The 26,238-nt window shown below is 49.1% G+C and overlaps 1 protein-coding gene across 1 annotated transcript in view; it reads left to right on the plus strand.

Annotated features, from left to right (window-relative positions):
* SRRM4 (serine/arginine repetitive matrix 4) overlaps positions 1-26,238 on the plus strand; it is a 145,513-nt gene that overhangs the window by 93,348 nt on the left and 25,927 nt on the right. Inside the window, exons 2-7 of the mRNA XM_046638732.1 lie at positions 10,020-10,166; positions 14,160-14,246; positions 16,678-16,749; positions 19,487-19,513; positions 21,253-21,303; positions 24,385-24,483. Of these exons, the coding sequence (XP_046494688.1) occupies positions 10,020-10,166; positions 14,160-14,246; positions 16,678-16,749; positions 19,487-19,513; positions 21,253-21,303; positions 24,385-24,483 (483 nt within the window). The remainder of the gene's footprint in view (positions 1-10,019; positions 10,167-14,159; positions 14,247-16,677; positions 16,750-19,486; positions 19,514-21,252; positions 21,304-24,384; positions 24,484-26,238) is intronic.

A 26,238-nucleotide genomic window follows, 5' to 3' on the forward strand; every position in this document is an offset into this window, starting at 1 on the left:
CACTAGGTGGGGCAGGGCGAAGAGACTTGCCCAAGGTCGCCTGGCTGGCAAGTGGCCAGGCAGAGTCCATGTGATGAATTCAATCCCCATGCTCCACCAGCCCTCCCTGGACCAGGAACTCCGCCCCTCCGGGCAGCCTGTCTTGTTTCCTCCAGACACATGCACCCTCTCTCTACTCAGGTCATCTTTCTCGGGTCACTGTCACTCCTGTAGGAGAGTTTCTTATGTACGTGCCCCAGCTCTTCCTCTGGACTGTGAGCTCCTTGGGGGAAGGACTCACATCTGGATCATCTTGAAATGACCGTCTGTAGATGCTTAGCAGATGAGTGAATGAATGAGTAATGAATGAGTGATCACATGAACCGCTGAGGAATGGGTGGATGAATGAATGGGAGCAGTCAGACCCTAGGAGTATTTTAAGGCTGGGACACTTCTATTGGGCCACCTGGTTATGCCAAAATCCCACTGGGACAATGCCATCAGAGCTTACCTCCCTCTCCAGCTTCCCACCTCACTCTAGCCAGGTGCTCCGTCTTACTCCCCAGCAGATCCCATCTCCTGGCTTTAAATACCATCCAAATGCTAATGTCTCTCGAATGCATTTCCCCAGCGCCAATGTCTTCTCTGAATCTTGGTGTCATGGACCCAACTGCCTACCTGCCATCTCCACATGGAGGTCTAACGGGCATCTCAAAACTAACACGTCCAAAACTGAGCTCCAGGGCACCCTTCCAAAACCCCTTCTCCACCTGCAGCCGTCCCTGGCTTGGTAATTGGCAGCTCCATCCTCTCGGTGGCTCAGACCAAAACCCTCGGAGTCACCCTTGACCCCTCCCTCCACACTCCATATCCAATCGATGAGCAAACCCTGTTGATTCCAACTTCACTATTTGTCCAGAATCCGAGTAGGGCAGTGATAACACGGATCCCGGCCACCATCTTCTCTCGTGTGGGTTGTTGCAATAATCTCCTCTCTGGTCTTCCTGCATTTATTCCAGCTCCCTTGCTGTCTACACTCAGCAAGCTGCCAGAGAGATCCTTTAAAACCTGTTAGATTACCTCACTCCTCTGCTTAGAACCTTCCAATGGCTTCTCATCTCACTCAGAGAAAAAGTCAAGTTCTTGCAATAGCCACTAGACCACCCACGATCTTGTCCCTCATTACCTGTCTGACATCACCCCCTACTCTTTTCCCCCTTGCTCACACAGTTCTAGCCTCAGTGCATCTAGGATGTTCCCACCTCAGGGCCTTTGCACTGGCTGTGCCCTCTACCTGTTGTGTCCTTCTCCCAGGCATGCTCGAGGCTTACTCCTGCATCACCTTCGAGTCTTGCGCAAATGTTCCCTTCCCAGTGGGGCCTTCTCTGATCACCACATTTTAAATTGCAGCCCCCTTCCAGTAGCATTCCCAGGCTCCCTTATCCTACTCTATCTATTTTCTTTATGGCACTCATCGCCTTCCAAATCTGCATCTTCTCCACTTCATTATGGGTATTTTCTGCTCCCCTCCCAACTCTGCCCATCCCATGGTGGCGGGGATCTGTGTTATCCACTGGGTAGGGATTTTTTTTGTCTTGTTCTCTGTTGTGTCTCCAGAGCCTAGAACATGGCTTATGCAAAGTAGGTGCCCAACAAACATTTGTTGAGTCAGTGACTGAATGAAGAAGTGAACGGTGCCTGGCAGCACTGCGGGGGACCACTCTTTGCTCCCTGAGCTCTTGAACCAAGGTTTCCTGTTAGGCTGAGGGCCTCTTCCCTGTTCTCAGCAGATCTTGCTTGGTGCCTCCTCCATCAGTGGCTGTTATGATGCCCCAAAGGGACTCACCAGCACAGTCCCTCCCATGGCAAGAAAATGGAGCCAGCAACTCACCCTCCCTGGAGAAATGTAAAGTGTGCCTGCAATTCTGGCCGAAGGTGCCCTGTGCTGGTGTGAGGGATGTTGTTCTTGCCCCTCCTCACACAGCTTGGGGGGATCAGGGCTTGTACCCAGGTCTGCAGGACTCCAGGACCTGTGCACTCTTCCAGCATCACCTAATTACCTTTCACAACCTGTTCAAGTGGAAAACCACGAAGTTTTATTTCAGGCAGTCCCAAGAATCAAATCCAGTCTGTTCTCAGCAGTTTGGCCCCTCATTAGGCCAATAGGCGATCAACAGGCCAGCCTGTGGAGGGAGAAATGTCTGGGTGGGTTTGGGGTTCATTGGAGGGCAGCCATGGATGTGTTTGCGATGAGAGTTCAAAACCCAGACAGGCTGGGGGGCCTGACCTGCGTGGCTGAGTTGGGTAAGAAATGCTGAGCTGATCTTTTCTCCGTATGGTTCTTTTGTCCTTTGACCTGAACTTGGGAACTGGACAATTTCGGATATCCAAGAGTGTTTACCCCACACACATCATGTTGACACACACACGCACCCTCAGCCCTGACAACTGAACTGAATCACTCTCCTCAGTGGCCTGAGCAGAGAGCATGCCAGAGGACTATGCCCGTCTGTGTGGGCCAGCCCTCCGGACTATAAAATCCACAATCTGGCTACTCAAAGTATGGTCCACGGAGCAGCAGCCTCACCCGGAAATGGTTAGAGACGCAGCAGCTCAGGCGCTAATCCAGACCTTCTGAACCAGCATCTGCATTCTAACAAGATCCCCAGGGGCTTCCCGGCACAGGAAGGTGTGAGAAGCACCCATCCACGTGGTCCTGAAGGATCCAGCCTCTGTCTACCTCCCCAGTCTCAGCTCCTGTTTTTTCCTGCTCCCAAACATTCATTGCAGCATTATTTACGATAGCCAAGACGTGGAAGCAATCTAAGTGTCCATCAATGGATGAATGGATAGACAAAATGTGAGATAGATATAGAAAGATGGATGGATAGATAGATAGATAGATAGATAGAAAGGTAGGTAGATATGTGTGTGTGTCTGTAATGGAATACTATTCAGCCATAAGAAAGAAGGAAACCTTGCCATTTGCAACAGCATGGATGGACCTTGACGGCATTATGCTCAGGGAAATAAACTAGTCTCAACTCTTACCTCCCACCCTCCACCCCAACTATATCTTCCAACTTGCTGCCTCCTCTGCATTTACATGAAGTCCACTGCCGTGTCTCAGGGTCAGGCCTTTGTACATGCTACTCCACTCTCCTGACCAATTTCCGTACATCTTTTAGGAATCTTTCCATGGCCACCTGCCCAGATAACCCAGGCTGGATTAGGGGCTCTCCCTATTGTTCCGTGGTCCTCTGAGCTTCTCTCCACCAGAGAAGTTACTCGACCGTATTGGGAGTCCCCTGTGGACGGATCAGTCTTCCCCTTCCAGGCTGGGGACGCTCTGAGGGCAGAGATGAGTCTTGGCTGCTTTTGGGTCCTTGAAATCTGATACTAAGTAGATGTTCAGTAAACAACTATTGAGTAAATGAATTAAATAATGTGGGAGATGCTAACCGCATAAGACTTCCTCTGATTTCTCGTTCCCTTCCGACTAAGACGAGCATTACTGCCCCCGCGTCCAAATGTTGTCTCTCACGGTGGCTCTCTGGAATCCCCAATCTTTCCCCGAAGCCGCTGTGCTTTTTCCAGCTGTGATCGCAAAGCTCAGAGAGCCGCAGCTCCCGCAGATTATCACCAACTGAGCTTAATTAACCTTGAAAAGGACGCGGTACTAAGACCTCAGGCCAGGATATTAACAGGGCCCAGACTGAAGTCCCTGGAGCCAAGGCACAAATTAGCCGAATCCATCTTGTCGATGGGCTGGGTCAGCCCATGATGAGCCTGGGGCTTTTTTGGACTCAGGAGCTCAGGATCTGGGTCTTAATTCTCTATTGAAACAGGCAGATTGTAGTTTTCTGGCCAGTGCGGGGACAAGGATGGATCATTCACTGCCCTGGGTGCAAGTGGAGAACAGAAAACTGAGGCACGAGCGCCTGGGGTGTAAAGCAAGTCCCTTTGCCTCTCCAGGTCTCAGTGTCTTCATCTGTGTAATGGGGTTAAGTTCACCAAACTGAGCACCTTACAGAGGGTTGTCAGCATCACTTGAGACCCTGGATTAGAAAGTGCTACACACACAGGAGGAGCAGTTAGTAGGATGGAGGCAGTAAGTGTCAGGGATGTCGTGAATCTAAGGACCAAGTGCCATTCCTCTTTGTGGAATATGAGATTCAGGCCAAACCTTGAGCTATGGCCCCTTCTCCAGACACATAAGGCAAGTCTCTGTCTTACAGAGAAATTACCAAGAGTCACCCTTTGCCCCCCATTTATTACTTCTTATATTTTCAAAGTGTTTTCCAGATTGCTTTCCTTTTTTCTCAGTTGATTCTTATAAACAGGCAGGGCAGCTGGTGTTCTTGCCACTTACTATCCCAGGCCTCAGTTTCTCCATCTGTACAGTGGGCTGACCATGCCTGCTCCTGAGTTTCTTTGGATGCTTAAATGAGACGATGCTTGAGAAGTGCCTAGCCAGGTGTCTGGCACAGAGTAGCTGCTTGATACACGCCAGCTGTTGCTATGATCAAGTGATGTGGAAACAGCATCGGACTGGGGGTTGAGAGGCCACAGTTCAAGCCGTAGCTCTGTCACCACGTGGTCTTGGGCAAGTCCCCTTGCCTCTTGGGTGCCTCGGTTTCCCCATTCTGCATGGGTGGGCTGAGGCTGGGGTCCTTTTCACTCCCCTCCAACACTGTTTGTCTCTGATCCTCCAAACAGTGTTTAACTCAATCTAGGGCTTGGGACACCAGGATCTGCACCCAACCCCAGGGCCGAATGAGCACTTTGTTGGGAGTGGGGTGCTTTGATGCGGGAATCGGGGAAGCGGCCAGGGAGCCAGGCATCTTGGAGAGTTTTGCAGAAAGTTCAGCCCTGACTCTTATCAGAGGCTGGGAATCTGCTGGTTGCCATGACTACGGAGAGCAGCATCTAAGCTCCAGGTCGCTGATTAGCAGGAACGAGTGGGGAGGCCTTGAGGAATTCAGTACTCACGGCTCCCTCCCTCCCTCTGTGAAGTGGAGTGTGCCGGGCCCTTGACTTCACTGTTTTAGCCGTCCCCTGAAGATCTTGCCTTCTTTTAAGTATTTTTGTATGCAACACGGAAGGGCGGTGTGGTAAAAATGAGGCAGCTGCCGGTACCCTCAGCAAAGATGGAGCAGAGAATTTTTCTCAAATCCTTGCAGAGATGCAGAGCTGGAAGCAGGGAGGAAAGATGGGCGGGGCTGTGGAGGAGGGAGCGTGGCTGAAGTGCTGTGTGACCTCAGACTGGTCTTTCTCTCTGGACCTCTGCCCCTTTATGCGTAAAGAGAGGGTAAATCTGATCTGTGGTTCCTACATGAGATTGGTCATCCGAATTCATTTGTATATCCATCTACCCATTCATTCATTCATTCATTCATTCAACAAATATTTATTGGGCAAAAAGTTACACTATGCCAGGCACCATACCCCTGGGGATTCAGTGGTGAGAAAAGAGACTAGTGCCCACTCTCATGAAGCTTACGTTCTAGTCCAGAAGACAAACAGTTAGCAAATAAGCATAGAAAATGGTCATTTCGCATAGTAACAAGTGCTCTGCAGGAAGGCACAGGGGGCTCCTGTGATGGAGGCAGGTCAAGACAGGGGAAGGATTACATAAAGGGTCAGGGAGGGCTTTGCCGAGAAGGTGACATCTGAAAGAAAGGAAGGAGTTGGCCATGCAAAGAGCTGGAGGAACAGCATGCTGGGTGGAGGGAACAGAAGGAGCAAAGGTGCTGTTCCTTGTGGAAGAGCAAGGAGGCCATGTGGCTTGAGCAGAGTAAGGGACAGATAGAGGTAGGAGATGGGGTCTGGAGCAGGCAGAGGCCAGATCATACAGAGCCTTTTAGTCCTGGTAATCAGCTTGGGTTTTAGTCTTGATCCCATAGGACGTGGAATTGCCTAGAATGTGTCTTTAAGATTCAGATTCTCCCATTCCACCCCTTTGAGACTCCGACTTATTACAGGTAGGATGGGACCTAGGAATCTGTATTTTTAAAAACTTCTTGGAGTCCTCTGATAGTGTGCCAGGTTTGTGACACCCGGGATTATGTGCTTTCTGAGTCTTTTTCAGTTTTGAGAAAGCTGAGAAGCAAAGTGTTAGAACATATTGAAAAAAAAGATCTTAAATGTCATATTGGAGAGGATTCCTTTCTTCCTTCCCTCACCACTCTGTGTCTGCCTGGTAGAATTAATTATGTCTTTGTTTGTTTTATGATCCTGGGTGGGGTACCCAACACCTGGAAAGTGAAGCCAGTGTCACTGGAGAAAAGAACAGCCTACCTCATCAGAGAGCGCCAAGTTAGAAGTTGGAGCAGCTCCATTACACCTCTCCTCATCCAGCCACTGTCAGGATCCCCCATCCCTGATTCTGAACCCGGCTGCTGGCAGTGATGGCTCAGGCACTGTCCTCACCTTGTCCCCAGTGCCTGGCAGTAGCACCCACCAGCTTTCCCTGCAGTGCAGACTAACCCATGCCTCTCCTCTCTCCACTGGCACGAGTCACTGAGACCTTCCACCCAGTGCCAGCACTATCTGTCACGTATTTATTTGCTGCCAGATTCCTCACATCAGCTCTCCGTTTTTTCCTATCATGGAGGTGCCTCAGGTACAGATTTGTCTTGATTCCCTATAATGCCCAGAGAGCCCCAAATTCCATTCTTATGTGAGTCCAACTCAAGGCTCTGCTGGGCAATACGCATACGTTGATAAGCGCACTGATCACTTTTCTAAGAGAAATACTGAGTAGGATAGAAAAGCACTGACCGAGCCATCTGAGTAGACTGAGGCATTGGCTGGGTTATTTCCACCAAGCGTAACCGGAAGGGATTAGTTCAAAGCATCTCAGACGCCCTTTCTGACTGTTTGAAATAAATGAATGTTCTCTTTAGCCAACGCATGTGCTCTTTCATTTATTCGTTGGACAAATGTTCTAAGTGTTTAGCAAGCAGCAGGCTCTGGAACAGTAAGACATGGCGGTAGACTGGAGCCCATAGTCTCGTGTGAGAGCAGACAACGGAAAGGCAGCAACAACCCATATCAGTGAGAGCTGCAGTGAGGGCAGCAAAGGGACTAACATATCCTAGAAAAGGGGTTAGAGCTCCCCGAAGCCTGCTCCCTACAACACAGTTTCCACCTCCTCCATGGTGACTCCATCCTGCCCACTGCTCAGGCTCAAAACCTTGCAGTTGACCTTGACCCCTCCCCTTCTCTTATTCTCTTGCTTCCCACATTTCACCAGCAGCAAAGGATGCTAGTTCTTCTCTCATAATATATCAGAATCTGGCCTCATCTCATCACCTCCACAGCTGCCATCCTGATAGGAGCGTGGACTATTTCAATCACCTCCCAGTCTCTGTCATTCCCTCCCGTCCTTCTAGTGTCCTCAGCCAGTGGAGTGGCCCCTCTAAATGTAAGCCAGACCATATCCCTCCTCTGTTCCAAAGGCTTCCTGTCTCAGCCACAGAGGACCAAAGTTCTTCTCATGACCTACAAAGACAGGATCTCTGATCTCCTCTCTTATCACCCCAGCTCTTGCTGGCTGCTCCTTGTATGTGCCAAGATCTTTGAACTTGCTGTTCCCTCCACCTGGAGCACATTTCCTATTCCCCACAGATACTTGTGTAGAAGTTATACATTACTAGGCAAAAAGTTACCCAAAATCTTTTTGGTTTAAAACAACAATAAATAGTTATCATTGTCTTGCAGTTTCCGTGAGTCAGGAATTCGATTGGGTTTGAGATTGTGGTTAGATGTCAGCCAGGGCTGCAGTCTCAGTTGCAGGCTTGACTGGGGCTGGAGGATCCACTCCCAAGGTGGTGCTCTCACATGGCTGGTTGGTGCTGGCTGTTGGCAGGAGGCCTTGGTTCTTCTTCACATGGGCCTCTCCATAGGGCTGCTGGAGGGTCCTCACGATGTGATGGCCAACTTCCCTCAGAGTCATCAGCCCAAGAGGGAGAGGGAGAAGCTGCCTTCGTGACCTCGTCTTGGAAGTCACACATGATCTCTTCTACTACATTCTATTTATTAAAAAGTGAGTCACTAAGCCCATCCAATATTCAACGGGAGGGAAATTAGGCCCCTTCTGTTGATGGCAGGAGTGTTAAAGAGTCTGTGAGCACATTTTAAAACCACCACAAACTGCAAGGTTAGTCCCTGGTCCTTCAAGTCTCTACTCCCCTGTTACTTCCTGAGAAAGGCCTTCACGGGTTCTCTGTACAAAATAGCAGTCATCCCCTCCCATCTCCTAGCCCCATTACACTGATCTAGTCTCTCCGTAATTTATTACCATCCGAGAAGCCGTGTTATTACCTGCTTATGTGTTTATTGCCTGCTCCCCCGTCTAGCATGTAAAGTCTATGATCACAGGGGACACCAGTCTTGTTCACTGCATCCCCACACTTAGAACCGGCCTGGAGACACTGCAGGCCCTCAGGGAATTGGAGTTAGTGAATGCGGGTTAGCCCAGGCCAGGATAAGTATGGGAAGAGGCAAGCTTTGCTGGAAACTGGGCTTAAACTGAGCTTCTTTGAGTTTTCTAAGAAGAGCCAGGACAGCATTCTGTATGGATGGATGGAGCAACGACGTGGAAATGGAGCCTTCACAATAGGAGAAGTGGAGCAGGGGGGTGTCAGGAAAACTGAAGCTGAATAGGATGGTGGCGGGGGGTAGTTCTGGAAGCATGGAGCCAGGGGTGAGGGGGGCTGGGCAGCCCTGACTAGAATCTCCGTCCCTCCTGGGCTTGCAGTATCTCCCAGCTCTGCTTCTAAAGATGCACCGATAAGCTGCTGACAAAGACGGATGTGTTTTGCTGCCCTTCCCTCAATATTGACTGGGCTGGGCCTGCTCTGCTGACAGCCCTAAGGAGCAGAGGGCTTATCAGATGCATTCATCCCGAGTCATAAAACCAATCTTGATGCACTGGCTGCAGGAGCTTGGTGATGAGAAACGCTGATGCCTTTGATCAATGCTTGACCTGGGATCTGCAGGCAGGGTGAATGGGGAGGGGAATTTGCTGGTTGGTGCCAGATTCACCTGTATCTCTCAAATTCCTGACTCCTCCGGGTTAGGAGCCAGGAGATTTGAGTGACAGTCTCTTCAAAGACTGAGTAACTAGGCACCTTCCGTTCCCTCTCTGGGACTCAGAGAAGGAGGTGAGACTCAGGTAATTTCCTGGAGGTGTCTGGAGCTCATCTCAGAGGCAGAGAAGGGAACTTCAGGCCTTCATGGGAACTGCTGTCCCAAGTAGGTGGCCTCATACCTGCTAAGGACACCACATTGGAGGTTCGGGTCACAAGGACGTAAAGGGAAAGAGAACTGACACTTTTTAGACTGTTCTCTTTGCTTATATTATCTCGTTTTATCTTCACAACTCAGCAATATATGGACTGATATTACTCCCTATTTTATCACTGAAGAAACTATAACTCAGAGAGGTTGAGTGACTGGCCCAGGTCCTCTAGCTACTAAATGGTGCAGATAGTGTTTGAATTCAGGGGTCTCTCTTTCATATACAGATAAGGCAGAGAAATGGGATAGAGATGGCGAAGGGGGGTTGGAACTAATCCTGTCATGCCTTGGCCTCCAATTACATCTTGAGGAAGGAAGTGAAATGCTGGTTTCCAGCCTCTCCCTGTGTTTCGTCAGGTTAGGCTAGGCTATGCTGCAGTAACAAACACACCCCTCGATCTCAGCAGCTTGACCTAACTAAGGTTTATTTCTATCATGCAAAGTCTCATGTGGTTCAGGCATCTCTTCTCCATCACTGAGCTCCACCTTTCAGAATATGTGGCCTCCAAAGTCACTGCCACAGAGGAAGAGAGAGCTGGAGAAGGCACACAGATCTTATTGCCTTGAACTGGAAATGACATATGTTACTCCCACTCAGAGACTAGTGGCCAAAGATAAGTTCATGTCACCAACCTAACTGCAAGCAAAGTTGGGAAATATTAGGACCTCTATTAATATTTGATGAACATTAACAGTCTCTCAGATCTTTTGCCTCCTTATTTCTTCCCCTGTAGGACAGAACCTCAGAGCAGCCCCATGGTCCCTGCTCAGGATGGACCCTCGGAAAAGCTGAGCCAGCAACTGGCCACTGAGGCCTTGGGCACCAACAGCTGGGAGAGAGACAAGGCCTGCCGAGAGCTCAGTCCTGCCAGAGCACGCAGGTGAGATGCTCCCCGACTCCTCCTCAGTCCAATGGGGAAGGTCAAGTGGAGGATGCAGAAATGAAGTTCATCTCTCTGGCCACTCCTCCCCTCTCTCTTTTGCAGGTTCCTCTTTCAAACCCTAAAATTAAATCAAAAGTCAGCAAATTTTTCTGTGGAGGACCAGACAGCAAATATTTTAGGCTGTGGGCCAGATGGTCTCTACCTCGACTACTAGCTCTGCCGTTGTAGCGCAAAAGCAGCCATAGGCAATGTGGAAACAGACAGGCACAGCTGTGTGCCAATAAAACTTTATTTATAAAAACAGGAGACAGGCTAGATTTTGCCTGTGGGCCACAGTTTGTTGCCCCTGCCTTAAATGGTAGAGTTAGTTCTTCTCCATTTTAATGACTCTATGAGCCATGACTCCCAAATTGTGATTTCAGCCCAGATCTGCCTCCTGAGTTTCAGATCTTTGTGTTTCCTGCTTAATTCAGTTATTCAAACAGGATTCCTTGAGCACCTACCACATGACAGGCATTGTTCTGGCGTCTGAGGATACAGCACTTTACTGAGGCTCAGAGAGGTAAAGTGGTTTCCCGAAATATGGCAACCAGTAAGCGGCAGAGTGAGGGTTGGAACTCTGGTCTCTCTGATCTTAAATCCTAGACTTACACCCATCACATCATACTGTTGATGCTAATGAAAAGGCCAATCCAGCCCCTGCCTCCTATTTATAAATTTTGTGCTATATACAGCCAGCCAGTTGAAAGCCTTAGTTCTATTTCTCAAATTAACCCGCACTCTCTCACTGCCCTGGGCCTGTATCTACCCCCCCAATGACAGATGGAAAATGGATCAAGTGTTTTTGTCAGCAAGACTCCCCAGATACAAGCCCTGCCTCCTTATGTTGAATCGGAGTGTCAAAGCCGTTTTACAGATGCAGAAAATGAGGTCCACTGGTGGTAGGGCAGAGATTAGCCTGAGGCCCCCTGCTCTGGTCCAGACTCTCTCCTTATGGCCTAGAGTCCTTGGTTTACTGAGGTAGACTTTCTAAGCCCTACTGGGCGCTCATCCGAGAATTAGACAGAAGCTATGAGTAGTTGGGAAGCCAGAGTAGCTTTCATGGATGAAGTCCGCCCTTCCCTCCAGGCCGCCCTCTCAACTATGGGTTTTAGTTAGGCTATGATTCCAGTGACGGAGAAACAGTTAAATCCTGTCCGCTTGGAGAAGCGAACTTCAACATCAGATCTGCAGAATCATCTTCAGGAAACAGGAAAAAATTGTTTCCATAAGATGCTGAGGGAGATGGAGAGAGAATGAGGAGGAGGAGAATTTCCTTATTCTCAAAACATCGTCTCCCCGATGGCCGAAGGGGAGTCAATGTGTCATGGAGACTTGTGTTCAAACCTGGACACTACCACTTGCTAACCGGGCGACTATGGGCAAGTTCGTTTTCCTCCCTGGGCCTCAGTTTTCACATCTCTAAAATGGGAATATTGAGATCTAATTCCCGAGGTCGGATGAGGATTAAATCAGATCAGGCGTGTACAGATCCCGACAGTGAGTGTGGAATACAAGAGGTGCTTAAAATGTTAGTTAGAGTCTCATGGAGCCTGAAGAGAAGGTTCTCTTCAGAGAAGGGCAGGACAATCTGGAAAGTGATGCCGTGTTATCAACTCGATTGTGAGTGTGTGGGCCTCTCACTCCCTTCTCCTATCTGTGACCCACTCTCTGACATGATAACAACCACAATAGTGAGGATGATGCTAATTATAAAGTCATAACAATTTTAATACTAGAAGTTCATTTACTGTGAACTCACTCTGTGCCGGACCAGGACACATTACCCGAGCGAGCTCCTTTATTCCTCACAGCGATCTTACGAGACAGGCATCATGTTTTATTCCCATCTTACAGAGGATGAAAATGATACTCAGGGAGGTCGCTGAGCTAGGAATAGAGCAGGAAGTTAAACCCAGGTGTGTCCATTTCTCGAGCCAGCATTCTTTATGGCTGCGTAATTCCCCCCTGTGCGTTTGACTGCCGTGTTCTGAAGCATCGTAAATATAACCACTGCATTCTTACCCACCGCGTATCTCACTGCTGCTTATGTAACTGGGGTGTCCTTAACCACTATTCTGGCCCTTCCAGCCCCGGTGAGGGCACACCTAGGAGAACGGGGGCAGGGGAAAGAAAGGGCTAGAAGAAATGCAGACCTACCTTGGTAAAAACATTTAGGATTTGTGGAGGGGGTTGATTATCCTCCTCTCACAGTCCTCAGTCCTATCCAAATTCAAGTGCTGTCTTGATTTGACCCCACCGCTTAAATCTGAATCTAGGGCAGTGGTTCTCAAACCTTGCTCCCCTGGCACCCTGGGGTTCCAGAAGTTAGAGTAATTGACCGAAATAATGACATCTTTCTCTGTTTTATAAGACACACTTTTAAAAGGGTTTTTTTTTTTTTCCCCTTAAGTATTTCTCCCTTAAATATTTTTGGGGTTTTTTTTTCCCTCAAATTCCTGGCAGCTGTTACACTGAGAAGTGTTTATAGGAACCAAGATGATTTAACAAGCGACTAAATTCTTTCATCCATTCATCCCTCGTTTGGTCCCTTGACAAATATTTATTAGGCTCTTACTGTGTGTCAAGCACTTGTTAAAGGAAAAATTTGGAAGTGACCCACCATGTTTAAACAAGCAGGCCGTTTGTATCCCGGCTATGTGTGCCAGGCTTTATGCTTTATAACGTGTATGCATAGTTAAGTAGCTGGATACTCAACCCCTATGATATTTATTTTTAACTTACTAAAAGTGGCGCTTGAAAGTGTTATAGATGTAGCTATAAGATTTTATGTATTGGAGATGCAGAGCGATTAACATATATTCTAATCACTTTATCATTTTTTCTACTGAGCCGTCCAGAATCTTAGAATGGGAGGAAACAGAGCAGCATTTTACGATGTTCTGTAAAGAGTTGAGTAATTTCCAAAAGATCAGCTACACAGACGAGTTTGAGAAGGTATCTGGTTTTGTGCAAAAGCTTTTACGGTAGGATTCACACAAGCCTTGATTCAAATCCCAGACCGGATGCTTTCCTAGGCCGTGTGGAACAGGCAAGCCAATTTGACCCGCTGAGCCTGATTTTCTTCACCTGTAAAATGAGACCATAAAAATCATACCACTCTCAAAGTGGTTTTGTGAGCATCAAAGTATATAAAACACTCGGCACATAATAAGTGAATAAATGGTATCATGTTGTTACTAATAATGACAATAATACCATTATTAATACTATATTTTCCCAGTGAGGATCAACTGGGTTGGCATGTTTCAATTCACAAGCAGTTTTGCATCCCAAACCGTCTCCTTTTGCCATGGGATACTGTTTTAAAAACATCCCTGGAGCCTGCCCCAATTATAAAAGGAGATGACTTGGTTTCATTTAACTCTACCCCGAGCGTTTGAATTTAATTGAACAGGAAATAATTATTCCTGAAGAGCCAAGGTTTTGGAGGTTCTGTGAGGCAATATAAGATATGTGTCTCATTGCATTAGACCTCGGCAAATATGCTTTTAATAATCAGCTGCTACTTATCATCTCTTCTGCCTCCTATTCAATTTCCAGCAGGAACTATAGACACGATGCGTTGTGGAGGGAGGGGGCTGACCTGCCGATTAATTATTTAAAAAGTGATGTATTTACCAAGGTGAGCCATTTGCAAATTCAATAATAAATCTATTAAGGAGCAGTTAACCTCTATAACTCTGTTTTAAATAATCAATTGGTGTTTGGATAACGTGCAGCGTCTGTCTCATTAGGTTGGCATTAACTCCTTATTTGAGGCACTTAATCTGAAGTGTGACCGAATCAGCCAGGAGGTGATAATTAGGTATTTGCTTCGGGCCCTTCATCCTCCAAGGAACTGGGTCCTCCTTCCCCAGCTGCAACAGCCCTGGGTGGGGGCTTGGGGAACCCTGGGTCCCCTAATGCTGACTCTGTGCTTCCCAACAGTGCCTCCCGAGTCAAAGACTTGACACCACTGCCTTCCTCCAGGGGAAAGAAGAAAAAGAAGAAATCCACCCGGAAGAAGAGAAGGAGGTGAGGGCCCTAAAGGGAGATGAAACCTTGAAGACGGGGGAAGGGACAAAATAGTCAATAGATAAAAATAGGAGTAATATTACAAAATAGGAGTAATATGGGTTTCAGAGTCAAACAGCAACTCCTCTTGGGTTCCAATCCCCTCTCTGCCTCTTAACTCGCTGTGTGATCTTGGGCAAGTCACTTCACCTCTCTGTGTCTGTTTCCACTTATATAAAACGGTGATAAAACCTACCTCTTGGGGTTTCGTGAGAATTAGATGAGAAAATGGATGTGCCAGCAGCTGTCACAGTGTCTGGCATGTAGTAAATGACCGATTAATCAGAAGCATAGTCATGACCATGAATACTGATTTTTTTTTTTGAGAACTTACTCTGTGTGGTTGGCTGTGCTAAGTACTGTGAGCGCCATGACCTTTTTTTACCCTTGACCACAATCTACCAGACGAGCATTATTATCTCCATTTTATTTTTATTTTTAAAAAATTTTCTCCAATTTTATTGAGATACAATTAACATGTAACTGCATTCATTTAAGGTATACAAACAATGGTTTGTTATATGTATACTGTACTTAACACCCATCACCTCACATAGATACCATTTTTATTTCTTGTGATGAGAACTTTTAAGATTTAATCTCTTAGCAACTTTCAAACGTATACTACAGTATTGTTAATTATAGTCACCTTGCTGTATATTATGTGCCCAGGACTTATAACTATTATCCCCATTTTAAAGATGAGAAAAGACAAGGCAAAGAGAAGGGGTGACAGAACCTACAGGGACTTGATCCCAGGCTCCCCAGCTGGTTCCACCACTCCCACCTCGCAAGTTGAACGCCAAGAATAATGACCTTTATATTTTTTGCTAGCTATTGGCTCTTTTGTACCCTACAAATTTTTTTCTATGTACAATCCCTTTAAATTCTTTTTTATTTAAAAAGATTTCCAGATTTTCTTCTAGCTGCCACTTACTAGATTAAAAGCATGTCCAGTGGTCCAGACCCAGAGGGATGGGCAGAGACCTCAGGGGCGGGTTGAAAATCACACGGAACCTCGGAGGCAGTATTCGAAGGAGCCTGCAGGGGGCAGCAGAGAGCAGCGTCTGGCTGACTCGGGCCCCAGCTGCCTGATTTCCTCTGCATCCCGTTAGCCCTTCGCCGAGTCCTAAAGGGAGGGGCCCAAAGTGGACCCAGGGGGGAATGTGAATGAAGACCCTCAGTGTAGGGGGAGGAGTGGAAGGGGACAAGTGGCTTGAGCTTCCTGATTTTAGGGCTGGGCAGGAGAACACTTCAAATAAGGAAAAAGCAGACATCAGTCTTCACTATTTCCTTCATTCAATAAATGTCCACTGAGCACGTGCTTGGGGACAGCACTGTGATTTCCTAAGAGTCAACCCTTATCTTCCCCTGCAGACATGTTTTATTTGACCTGTAAAGTGTTTTTTGTCTTTTTAATCGGTGACCGACATTTAAAAACCAGGAGATTTCGTATGAAAAGATGTTTTTCTGGCAATCTCTATTGAAAAGGCAGGTGTCCTGGAAGCCTGGGTTTGCATTCCCACGCAGGACCCTAGGCTGATCTGAGGAGGAGCCGTGCTGTCTGTCAGGCGCTCTCTGGTTCACCACAGTCCCCACCACTCCCTATTGTCCCACACCCAGTCTGCTTCGTGCATTCGTGCTATCTGAGAGGCCCCTGTTGGTACCGAGTTTGCAACTCCTAGTCTGTTTCAACCTTGGTATGTTGTCAGTGGGGGAATAAGAAACGTAGAATGAGCAGGACGTGCCCAAGGCGACCTCCTCAGGTGGCGGGTGAGTCAAGACTGGAACTCAGGTCACCTGAACCTCAGTTACAATCATGGTCCTAGGGTGGCTCTGTTTCTCAGGTCACCCCTGACAGCACCAGCCATGCTGACCACAGCCTGGCGAGATCTCCTCCAGGGGCTCCATCTTATCAGGGAGACAACAGGGTGGGGCAGAAGAGAGGCCTAAAGTATATGAGAGGAGGGGCCCAGCTTGGAGGAGAACAGCACAAAAAAGGAAATGTTTATGGCCTGACTGTGAGGGGACAGAGTGATTGACAGCAAGGCCTTTGGGGTCAGAGAGGCTTCAGTTTTAATCAGCTCCTCCATCTCCTAGCTGTGTGTCTTTGGGCAAGCCACTTGACCTCTCTGAACCTCACTTTCTTTGTCTGAAAAAGGAAGATAGCAATTGTACTTCCCTAAGAAGTGTGTGGAAGGACTAAGCGAGATAACGTATGTAAAACACACGATAACGTTGAAAACACATGCAAGCTAATAGTAATGCTGACATTATCCTTGATGTGTGTTACGGGAAGAGCTGGGACTGTGTATGAGGCTGGGGAAGGGTCTGTGAAACCAGCCGTGGCCTTTAAGAGCCTCCCTCTGAGGGTGTCTCCCTCCCCTGGCAGGTCCGCATCATACAGCCCATCGCCTGTCAAGAAAAAGAAGAAGAAAAGTTCCAAGAAACATAAGCGACACAGGTATGGTCCTTCCTCCCCTGTGAGCAGGGACGCCCAGGTGGGGTGGGGTTGGGGTGAGAGTGGATGGCACCTAAAAGTCATTGGAAGCTTATCATTTCATTTATGTTAAATAATCATCTATGTATTGTTATTTATTTGTCTCTTTATAACTTGGGACCCCGGTCGCAAGGACCAGAGCCCCCTAAAGCTGACTCAGGCCAGAAGGGGGATTTGCTTACAAGGAGACAGGCATGTCTTAGAGCCCAGGCAGGCCTCAGAAAGGAGCTGGCACCAGGGAGTAGAGAGCTGGGAGCACCCACGCGGGACACACAGTCCCCGAGTCCACGTGGCGAGATGGGTGCACCCTGTCCCCATGTCTCCACGTTGCGGATTCAGCCACAAAAAGTCACTGACTCTTTCTGCCTTGTTCCTTATCCCAGTTCCCAAGGAAAGGGCTCTCTGGTTGGTCCAACTGTGTCCTGGGGGGGGGGGGGTGGGATCATGGAAAACACAGCCGCTGGGATTGTCCACCCTTGTGGACAGTCATTAAGGGGCATTATGAACTGTTGACATGTTCCAAAAGATGTCCACTGTGCACACACGCACACACTCTCACACTGCTACTCACACACATGTGTATGTTTATGGGGAAAAAAAAGACCGGAAGGATATCCACCTGAAGACGCAAATCTGTGGCTCATGGGCCAAGCCATTATTTCATAAGCGGAAGATTTTGCAATACAAAAATCCAGTTTTCCAGGTCCTCTATAACATCAGAAGCTCCATCTTCATTGGACCAGTTTCCCACAGGTGACCCTCAGCTGAAGCTGAGGAGTGGCTGTGCATTTAGACAGAGCAGGGATGCTCCAATTTGCCGCAGGCCTCAGTTAACCTGCTCCCCGCATTTGTACACGTTTGCAAAGCCTGCCTGGCCCTGGGGCCCGGAGTTAGAAGCCCCCTGTGTAAGTTATTTGCTGTGGTGGGCTGTGGATGACAGGGACAGAGCGGTTTATATTTTATTCTTGCTTATCTGTATCTTCCATTTTCCTACGTCAATGGTGGATTACTTGTGCAATTAACTACATCAGCACAGAAGGTAAGAGGTCATTTGGGTTTTCCCCTGCATCTCAGCCCTGCTTCAAAGTTGCCTCAACGTGGACGTTTCCCAATCCAGGGGTGCGATCAAATCTCAGCTCTTGTTGCCAGAATGGTCTCAACTCAGTGTGGTGTCACCAATCACGTCCGCCATCTTCCCAAACATTCCAGTTGATGCTGAGTTCATGCTGAAAGCAAGACGTGGGCAAACCAATTAGTGCCATGTTGATTTGGTGTCAGAAACTTTCCCCAGCATGGCATTCTTTGTGGGAACTCCATGACCTGCCCATGACTATAGACTACCATCTTGTCACCTTCCGACGCTGAACAATTTGTCCCAGTTTAGGGGTTGGCTGGGGAAGGGGGAAGCATTTTTCTAAATCTGGATCTTGGAAGCGAAGTCGCTTCTCACTCAGGGGTTTCTTCTCATGAGAAAGAGACTGCGCCCGAAGGTTAGAAACAGGCTTTTTCCGCTGGCTACCGTTGGCCCAAGGGTTAGAGGGAGGGAGGATCATAAAGAAGTTGATCAGGAGGGGAAATAATATTGCTGATCCTTCCCGAACCCTCCCCACTGAGCACCACCCCACTTCTGGTCCAGCTTCTTGAAATGTCTGGTTAATGGTGGTTGACTTTTTAAGATGTAGGAGCTAGGGCTAAGGGATGCTTTGAGATTATTATTTTTTTTTTCTCCTCTCAAATAAACCTTCAGAGTTAAAAAAGAAAAAAATTCCCATTTTTCACATCTGTTTATTGAATATCCATTTTGTGCCATGAATGAGGATTCTGGGCCCCGGGAACAGAACAGTGACCAAAACCCAGCTCCTGCCCTCAAGTTGCTCCCATTCTAGTGGGGAAAATGGATAATCGTATTATGCAGAGCTCTGTCCCATAATCAGGCTAAGCTCAGAAGCTCACCAGGGCTTGTGGGAGCAGAGGGAAGGCACCCAGCCCACCTGAGGGGACCGGAAAATGCTACGAGGAGCAGACGACATCTGAGTCGAGCTCTGAAGAATGCGTAGGAGTAGGTGAAGCTGTGTGACCCTGGGCAACTTAACTGACTTCTCTGAGCATCAGTGTCTTGGTAAAATGGTTGTTAGTAGTATTCCACATGGTTTGGGGGAAGATTGAATGAGATTGTGTGAGATGCTTAGCACAGAGACTGGCACACAGTAGGAGTTCCACTTATGGAAGCTGGTTTTCCCTTGATGATGAAAATGATGACAGTGATGATGATGATGATGATGATGATGAATCCACAACTAGGGAGAGGAAAGATGAGAGGAGACTTAGAGGAGGGAAGGAGGTGGAGGACTCTTTCTTATCTCCCCCTCCACCTGGGACACACTTACTGACAACTCTGAGTGAGGGTTGAAGCATTGGTTACCTTTGACCTGGAAGTTCAAAATACATCTCCCGTATGATCTTCACAGTCTTTGAAATCTAAGAGAGGAGGAGGATTGCCTGTGTGTCCCAGCCCCCGTGTAGCATGCTCACAGATGCACTGACACATTCATCCCAGGAAAGAAAACCTCAAACTCACCCATATTTATTTTCTTCCCTCCCTCCCTTGGTTTCTTTCTTCCTTCCTCCCTTCTCTCCTTCCCTCCCGCCCTCTTTTCTTCCCTTCCTCCCTGTCTCTCTTCCTTTTATTTCCTTGAATCAGGTCATTCTCCAAGAAGAGAAGGCACAGGTAAGAACCTTGTTGCCTCTGGCCGCTCGCTTCAGCTTTCTGCTTTTAAGCAGCTTCTAGAGTCAGCGCTCTGTCTCCATCTCTGTGTTCTTGGGCACATCCCCTTCATCTCCCTGGGCCTCCGTTTCCTCCAAAATGATGGCCTTGAGCTGGTTTCCCTGAAAGTTCCAAGCCAGCTTTCTACTGCCATCAGGCCGGATGGTTGCTCCTGGACCAGCCCCTACCGATGCCCCTCCCTGGAAAGTCTCCCACTCTTACCAGGGTCTGTTTTAGCGTGGGTTGAAATCTTGGGTGGGGGGCATGTAGAGAAACATCAGCCCCAGCCACCCCACCAAAGCCTCCCCAGACCCTAGCCAAGGGATGGAGGCCAAGTCCTACTGTACACTGGGTGAGCTGTCATCTACGGGGTACTCACTATAAACTGGGATCCTGCCCTGAGCTCTTTCCATGTGTGTGAGTTTAATCTCCATTAATGCCCATCACACCCCTTTGCAGTGGGTATGTTTATTATTCCCATTTTACAGGGGAAGAAACTGAGGCTCAGACAGGCATGTCCTCAGACACACAGTCAGAAGGTGGCAGAGCCAAAACTCAAACCCATATCCACCAGACAGAGGATCAGGACACCCTGCGGTGGCCTCTTAAATAACAATAACAGTAGAGTAGCTGGCAGAGTGCAAGGCCCTTTCACTCACTCAGTTAACAAGCGGACGTTGATTACCGACATCATCTGTCTTCTCAGCCCAACAGCCTGAACAACGGCCCCGTTTCACAGCCGAGGAACCCGGGTCTTGGAGAGACAGGTTACTTACCAGATGTCACACAGCAGCTAAGCCGCAGAGCCAGACATAAACTGGGATCTTTCAGTGACGTTCTGGGCTCTTCCACAGCCCAGGCTGAGTCTCAAACATGGGGATAGATCCCGCAGCTGGATGAAATTGGATGAAATCAATTTCCCCTTCCCACCACCTAGGCCAGCGATGGGTTCTTGGTGACCCTCTGAAGCCAGTCGGGCTTGAACTGCCAAATAGCATTCGCCCTCTGAGGCCTCTATTTCATTCCATAGGACCCCAAGTCATCGTTGTCCATTTGACCCACACCCCAGCCCTCTGACTTAAAAAAAAAACAAAAAAAAACAGAGACTTGAATATTCATGAGCAGAACATTTCAGAATCTGCCAAGCTTTGTGAGGCTTCAGAACATCTCCCTGGATATTCCATTCTCTTCTCTCAGAAATGGATGGAACAGCAGCCAAGAGCATGGGCTCTGGGACGCAGGGTCTGGGGCCACGTCCCACCTCATCTGTGTGATCCCGGGCAAGTTTTTAGCTCCTCTGAGGCTCAGTTTCCACATCCACAAGTGTACTTCTAGGCTGCAGGAAGAATCAAATGAGATTGCCGACAAAAAACATTTAACAGAGTGCACACCCTATAACAGAGCCTTGAGCAATGGCGGATATTATTATCGTTACCTTTATAACGACTGTTATTATTAACCTATAAAGCTGCCCTTGGCATGCTGCACACCCCGTGCTCAGTCTCCGTGTGGGGTCGCTGTCTCTCGCTGAGCCTGCTGGGTGGAAAAGGTGGCAGCGACTGCTCTGGTGTTGGAAATGATCAGTGTCTGTTCCAAAGTTGCCTGCATCTAGTGGCCACTGTGTGTTAAGCATTTTAACTCCTTTATTTTTATCTTTAACTGGAATTCTGCATCTTTCAATTAATTGGCCATTTCTCGTTTAGCTCCTCTAGCCCAAAAAGCAAAAGAAGGGAAGAGAAGAGGCACAAAAAACAGTAAGTGGATTCCACCTGGACCATTCTCTCCAGGTTGGGGAGGTGGAAGAGCTGGCCTTGTAATAGTCAGCATCAGAGATGCCAATAATCAGGGGAAGGGAGAGGGGGGGTGGGTGCAGGGAGAGGGACGAAGGAAGGGAAAGACAGAACTGAGTGTGGACTCGCACCTGTGGTCTTGGGTACACATGAGTGTGCAAGGTTGTGTATATGCTGTGCATATGTGTGTGTTTGTGTGTGCGTGAAAGTGAGTGGTGTGCACCTATGTGCCTGGTGTGCCCAGTGCGTGCGAGTTCTGTGTGCCTGCACGTGCACTGAGTATATATGTTTTCAGTGTGTATATGTGTAGGGTGTATTGTTTTTAAATGTCTGTACATTTTTCAGCATGCAAACATTTGTGTGCGCTGTGCATACAAATGTATGCAATGTGGGTAAATAGTGTGTATGGTGTATATTTGCGTTCACACGAATGCATTATGTATGCCTGTGCTTATGTGAGCATGAACGTGAACAGTGTCATGTTGGTGCACTATCTGCTGTTGTGTGTGAATTCTACGCCCTCTGCGTGTGCACTGCTTATTAATCTGTGTGCATTATACAGATGGAGGCTGTGGGGTGGTTTTAGCTGTGCACATGCGTGTGCTGTGTGTGCATGAGTGGTTAAGGGGGCATGATCACGTGCGTGCACACGCGCGATTGTGCGTTTGCATCCGAGCCCTGGCTGCTGGGGCTTACGGCCCGGAGATACCCATGAAACTCCACCCGCTGTCTCAGGGCCCCGGCTGGTTCCCAGTTTATGGCTGGTAGTAGAAATTCAAATCAGCCAGCGCTGCCAGCGAGTTCAGTTCCCAGCCAAACAAAAGTAAATTTGGTTACAACTCATCTACTTTATACACTGCAAATGCTAGTGCGTGTGTTTTCCAATCAACTAATATTTTATCTCCCACCAAGAAGCTTCTAAAGGGAGGATCAAAGGCAATGAGATGAAAGGCAGTCGGCTACCGGGAGGGAAAAGAGGAGGCAAGGGCGCAGAGGGAGGGCACCAGCTTTGCTGTCCCAAGGGTCCTGTCACCCAAGGTCAGTGCGAAGGAGGGTATTTCAGCCACCACCACGGGAGCCTGGGGCATGCACTAGAAGGAAGCAGTAGAGCTCTGAGTTAGCTCAGGGGAGAACTTCTCGATCATTAAGCTTATTCAAGTCAAGAGGGAATTAGTGGTCTTATGTATTGCGTGTGCCTTCATGCTAAGCACAGACAGAGCGCATGTTCTCGGACACCTCCGCATCACTTGTCCAAGGGGGCTGCAGTATAGATGGCCACAGAGCCAGGGCCAGGGCCCAGACCCTAAGAACTCAGAGAGACAGGAGAGAGGTTGTGTGAGCCAAAAGACAGAGACGGGAGAGGGAAATGCAAGGCAAACAAGGCGCCCTGAGATGAGGGATCGTTATTCTTGCCGAGTCCTATGGTCAGGGCTGCTTCCAACCAAGGACCACGGGGCTGACGGGGCTTCCTTTATTCAACATCCCTTCTTGAGGGCCTCATACGTGGCAGCCCAGTGCTGGCCCAAGGACAGAGGTTAGCCAGACGCTCTCCCGGCTCGAGGAGCTCACAGGGCAGCAGGCACAGGAGACGAACATGGGACAGGTCACGGCACGGCGGTGGCACACGGAAGCCCAGGGTGCGGTGGGAGCCCTGGTGTGGAAGGAGGGCTGGGTGGTGACGGAGGCTGCCGGCAGGAGGGGTGTCCAGGCTGGGGCTGAGGAGGGAGGAAACCATTCTAGCTTTAAGCTCTGTGCCTCAGTTTCTTCATCTGTGAAATGGGAATAAGAGGAGAAGGGTTGTGAGGAGTAGATGAGTCCATTTAAGGAAAATGCTTAGGACACGGTGCCTGGGCACTAAATGTGTTGGATACGGGTTACCTCTCCTCATCATCACCATCATCATCATCATCATCAGAAGGACAGCGTGAACCAGGAAATGGATCCAGGCAGTTCAGGGTTGCTTAAGCCTCCAGGCCAGGGCAGAAGATGTCACGCAAGGAGCCTGGAGAGCTAGGCAGGGGCTGGCTTCTGAAGGTGCTTGGGGATCAAGCTCAGAGTTTGGACTTGACATTAGGGCAGTGGGAAGGTTTTAAGCAGGGAAGGGAAATAGTCTGATCATTACAAGAATCCCTGAGTCCTCTCCTGGACAACAAGGCTGCCTCCCACTAGAGTCGTCTCTAACTCCCACTGGCTTGGCCCAAACCATTGCCATTCCTCGTACATCCTCAGTGACCACTGCCGCTGCTGCTGCTACTTCTGAGTTGTTGTCATCGTTTAGAGGGAGCTGGAGTAAGCTGTAATCATACCAGTTTTAGTAGCAGTGGTATTAATTATTGTTATTGTAATTTCTGTTGTCGATGACGTTTGTAACTCACTCTGAAAATGGGCTTTCGACTCCATGTTAAGAACTGAGACTTAATTTTCCAGGCCTGAGGTGACAAATTGACAGCCCAAAGGCCTAATTTACTCTGCAAATGTGTTTTGTTTGCCCCAAACAGTGTCTCTTTTTAAAATGAGCTTCCACTTCAGATAGGAATATTTCACATAAAAATCTGTGTTTCTACATTCACTTGAAAAATCAGAAGACCCAGCAGCCTGCCACTGTCCTGGGGACAAAGCCACTCCTTTCTATAGCCCATGCCCTTCGGGTGACATTTTTTACTGCCTGACTGAGTCACCGTTGTGGTCCTGACTGGCTCATGCCGCTGTCTGAAATTGGGACTCTTGCCTTAGGTGAAGGAGAGGTGACGTGTGGAGGTGACCTTCGCATCCAGGGTGTGGTCTGCATCAGGCCTTCGGGCTGAGGGCCCCGCATCACCCAGGCCATCCCCTGCAGGGCACCCGTTTCTGCTCACTGGTGTTCTGCTTGGCGGGTAGAGACCCAAGTCCCCAGGCGGGAAGCCAGGGGGTGGAGGGGAGGGTGGGGGGGCCCCGCCTAGCTCTGGGAGGGGCAGTGACTCGGGTGCAAGAGGAAAACGGATGTCGCAAGATCAAAAACCCTCTTTCTCCCGCTGCTCTTCTGACTTGCTCCTTCTCACCCCCCAGATCGCGAAGCCGGCCCCGAAAATCTCACCGCCACCGCCACCATCGCGGCCCCTCGCGGTCCCCGAGCTCGGCGTCCCGCTCCTCCAGCTGTGAGAGCAGGTAAGCCCTCACCGCAGCCACTGCCCCAGCCTGGTCTGAGCGGCCCGTGTCATCAGCTCTGCCTCCTGCTGTCGCTGTCGCGTTGGGGCCCCCCTGCCAGCAGAGGGACAGCCCGTTGCCGGGCACTCGGCAGCTGTGGCCACTTCCCTGAAGAAAAGGCTGCCAACACTTGCTGCCTCCACTTAGAGGAGCAGCAGTAACCGTGCCTGCTACCATGTGTGCTTCCTACGTGCAGGTGACACCACGCTGGGGTGCTGACCCCTCCTCCTGTGTCAACTCATGTGAGCCCCTCTACAGCCCTAGGAAGCAGGTACCACTGTTACCCCATTTTAAAGATGAGGAAACTGAGGCACAGAGAAGTTAAGGAGCTTGCTCGTCACTTAGCTACTAAGTGACAGAGCTCATATTGAACTGGGCAGTCTGGTTCTGGACTTTGCACTCTGACTCAGAGTTGCTCTAAGCACAGAGAAGCTAAGCAACCTATGAAAGGCCACACAGCACAAAGAACCTAGTCTGAAAGCCATTCCAAGTCAGGTTTCTCCTGACCTGGACCCGTTCTGCACTGATATGTTGGCTGTCCCGGCCTGAGAAGGGCGACGAGGGTTCTCTTTTGGATGAGAAGGAGATCAAGAAGAAGGAGAAGCAACGAGGACTTTGCGGATGTTCATGATTGAAACTGCTGACGTCCAGCAGGAGCACACAGGCCTCCTTGATCGTACCGGCCAGCTTGCGGATGTCAGAGGCTGCTTTTTTCTTCCTTAAGTGCTTCTCGCACCTGGCTATATATTCACATCACCTGGGAAGATTTAAAAATCTCATCCCAGTTAAATCAAAATGTCCAGAGGGAGGACGAGGAGGAGAAATATTTATCTAAATCCTACTGCGTGCCGGGCACTGTGCTACAGTTAGAAATACGTTTTCTCTCTTAATCATCCCAGTAACAGCACGAGCCAGACCAGGGCTTCTCTGCTCCGGCTGCCCTTTCCCATCCCCTGGGAAGTTTTTACAGACACCAACGCCTGGGTCCCACCCTCTAGACTTTCTGATTTAATTCGGATGAGGTGGGGCCAGGGCAGCGAGATCTGTAAAGCTCCCCAGGTGGTGTGAACATGGAGCAGAGGGTGAGAAGCATTTGAGAAAGAAATGCAGCCCCCGACATCTCGTACTATCGCTGGTGGTCCTTGGTGTTCACGCCAAATGTCAACGATTGCAAAGAACATCGACATCAGACAAGGCCGTTCGCTCTGGGACCCTGAGTGATCACGACAGAAACAAGACCCCTCTGTAATCGGGTCTGAGCCCAGAGGAAACAGGAACTCTGTCCAAAACGCAAAGGCGCCCCAGCGTCTCTCCATCCTGGCTGACAGGAGTGACCGGGGCTTCTTTACCACTCAGAGCCTTGGCCTCAGTCTGGTCTGCCCTCCTTCTAGAGAAGATTTGTGAAGATACTCAGTCAGAGGATGGGCTCTGCTTTCTGATGGCATCTAACCCAGAACAAAGCCCCCGTTCCTGAGACGCTCCCCAAAGCCAGCCACCATACGCCCAGAGCAGGTTCTCTGTACCACCCTGGCACAGAGCCATCCTCCCCTCCCCCGTGCGCGTCGTCCCTCACAGCCAGGAGCGCTCAGCGCCTGGGCAGCCGCAGGTGGGCTCCTGGTGGCTTTTGTCTGGAGGGCATTGATGCGCTGGGCTGAAGTGCATTCCTGACGCGTCACAGCTGAGAAAAATGTCTTAGTGGGCAAAGGGGGGGGGGGG

Source organism: Equus quagga, chromosome 15, assembly GCF_021613505.1.
Source record: "Equus quagga isolate Etosha38 chromosome 15, UCLA_HA_Equagga_1.0, whole genome shotgun sequence".
NCBI classification, from domain to species: domain Eukaryota; kingdom Metazoa; phylum Chordata; class Mammalia; order Perissodactyla; family Equidae; genus Equus; species Equus quagga.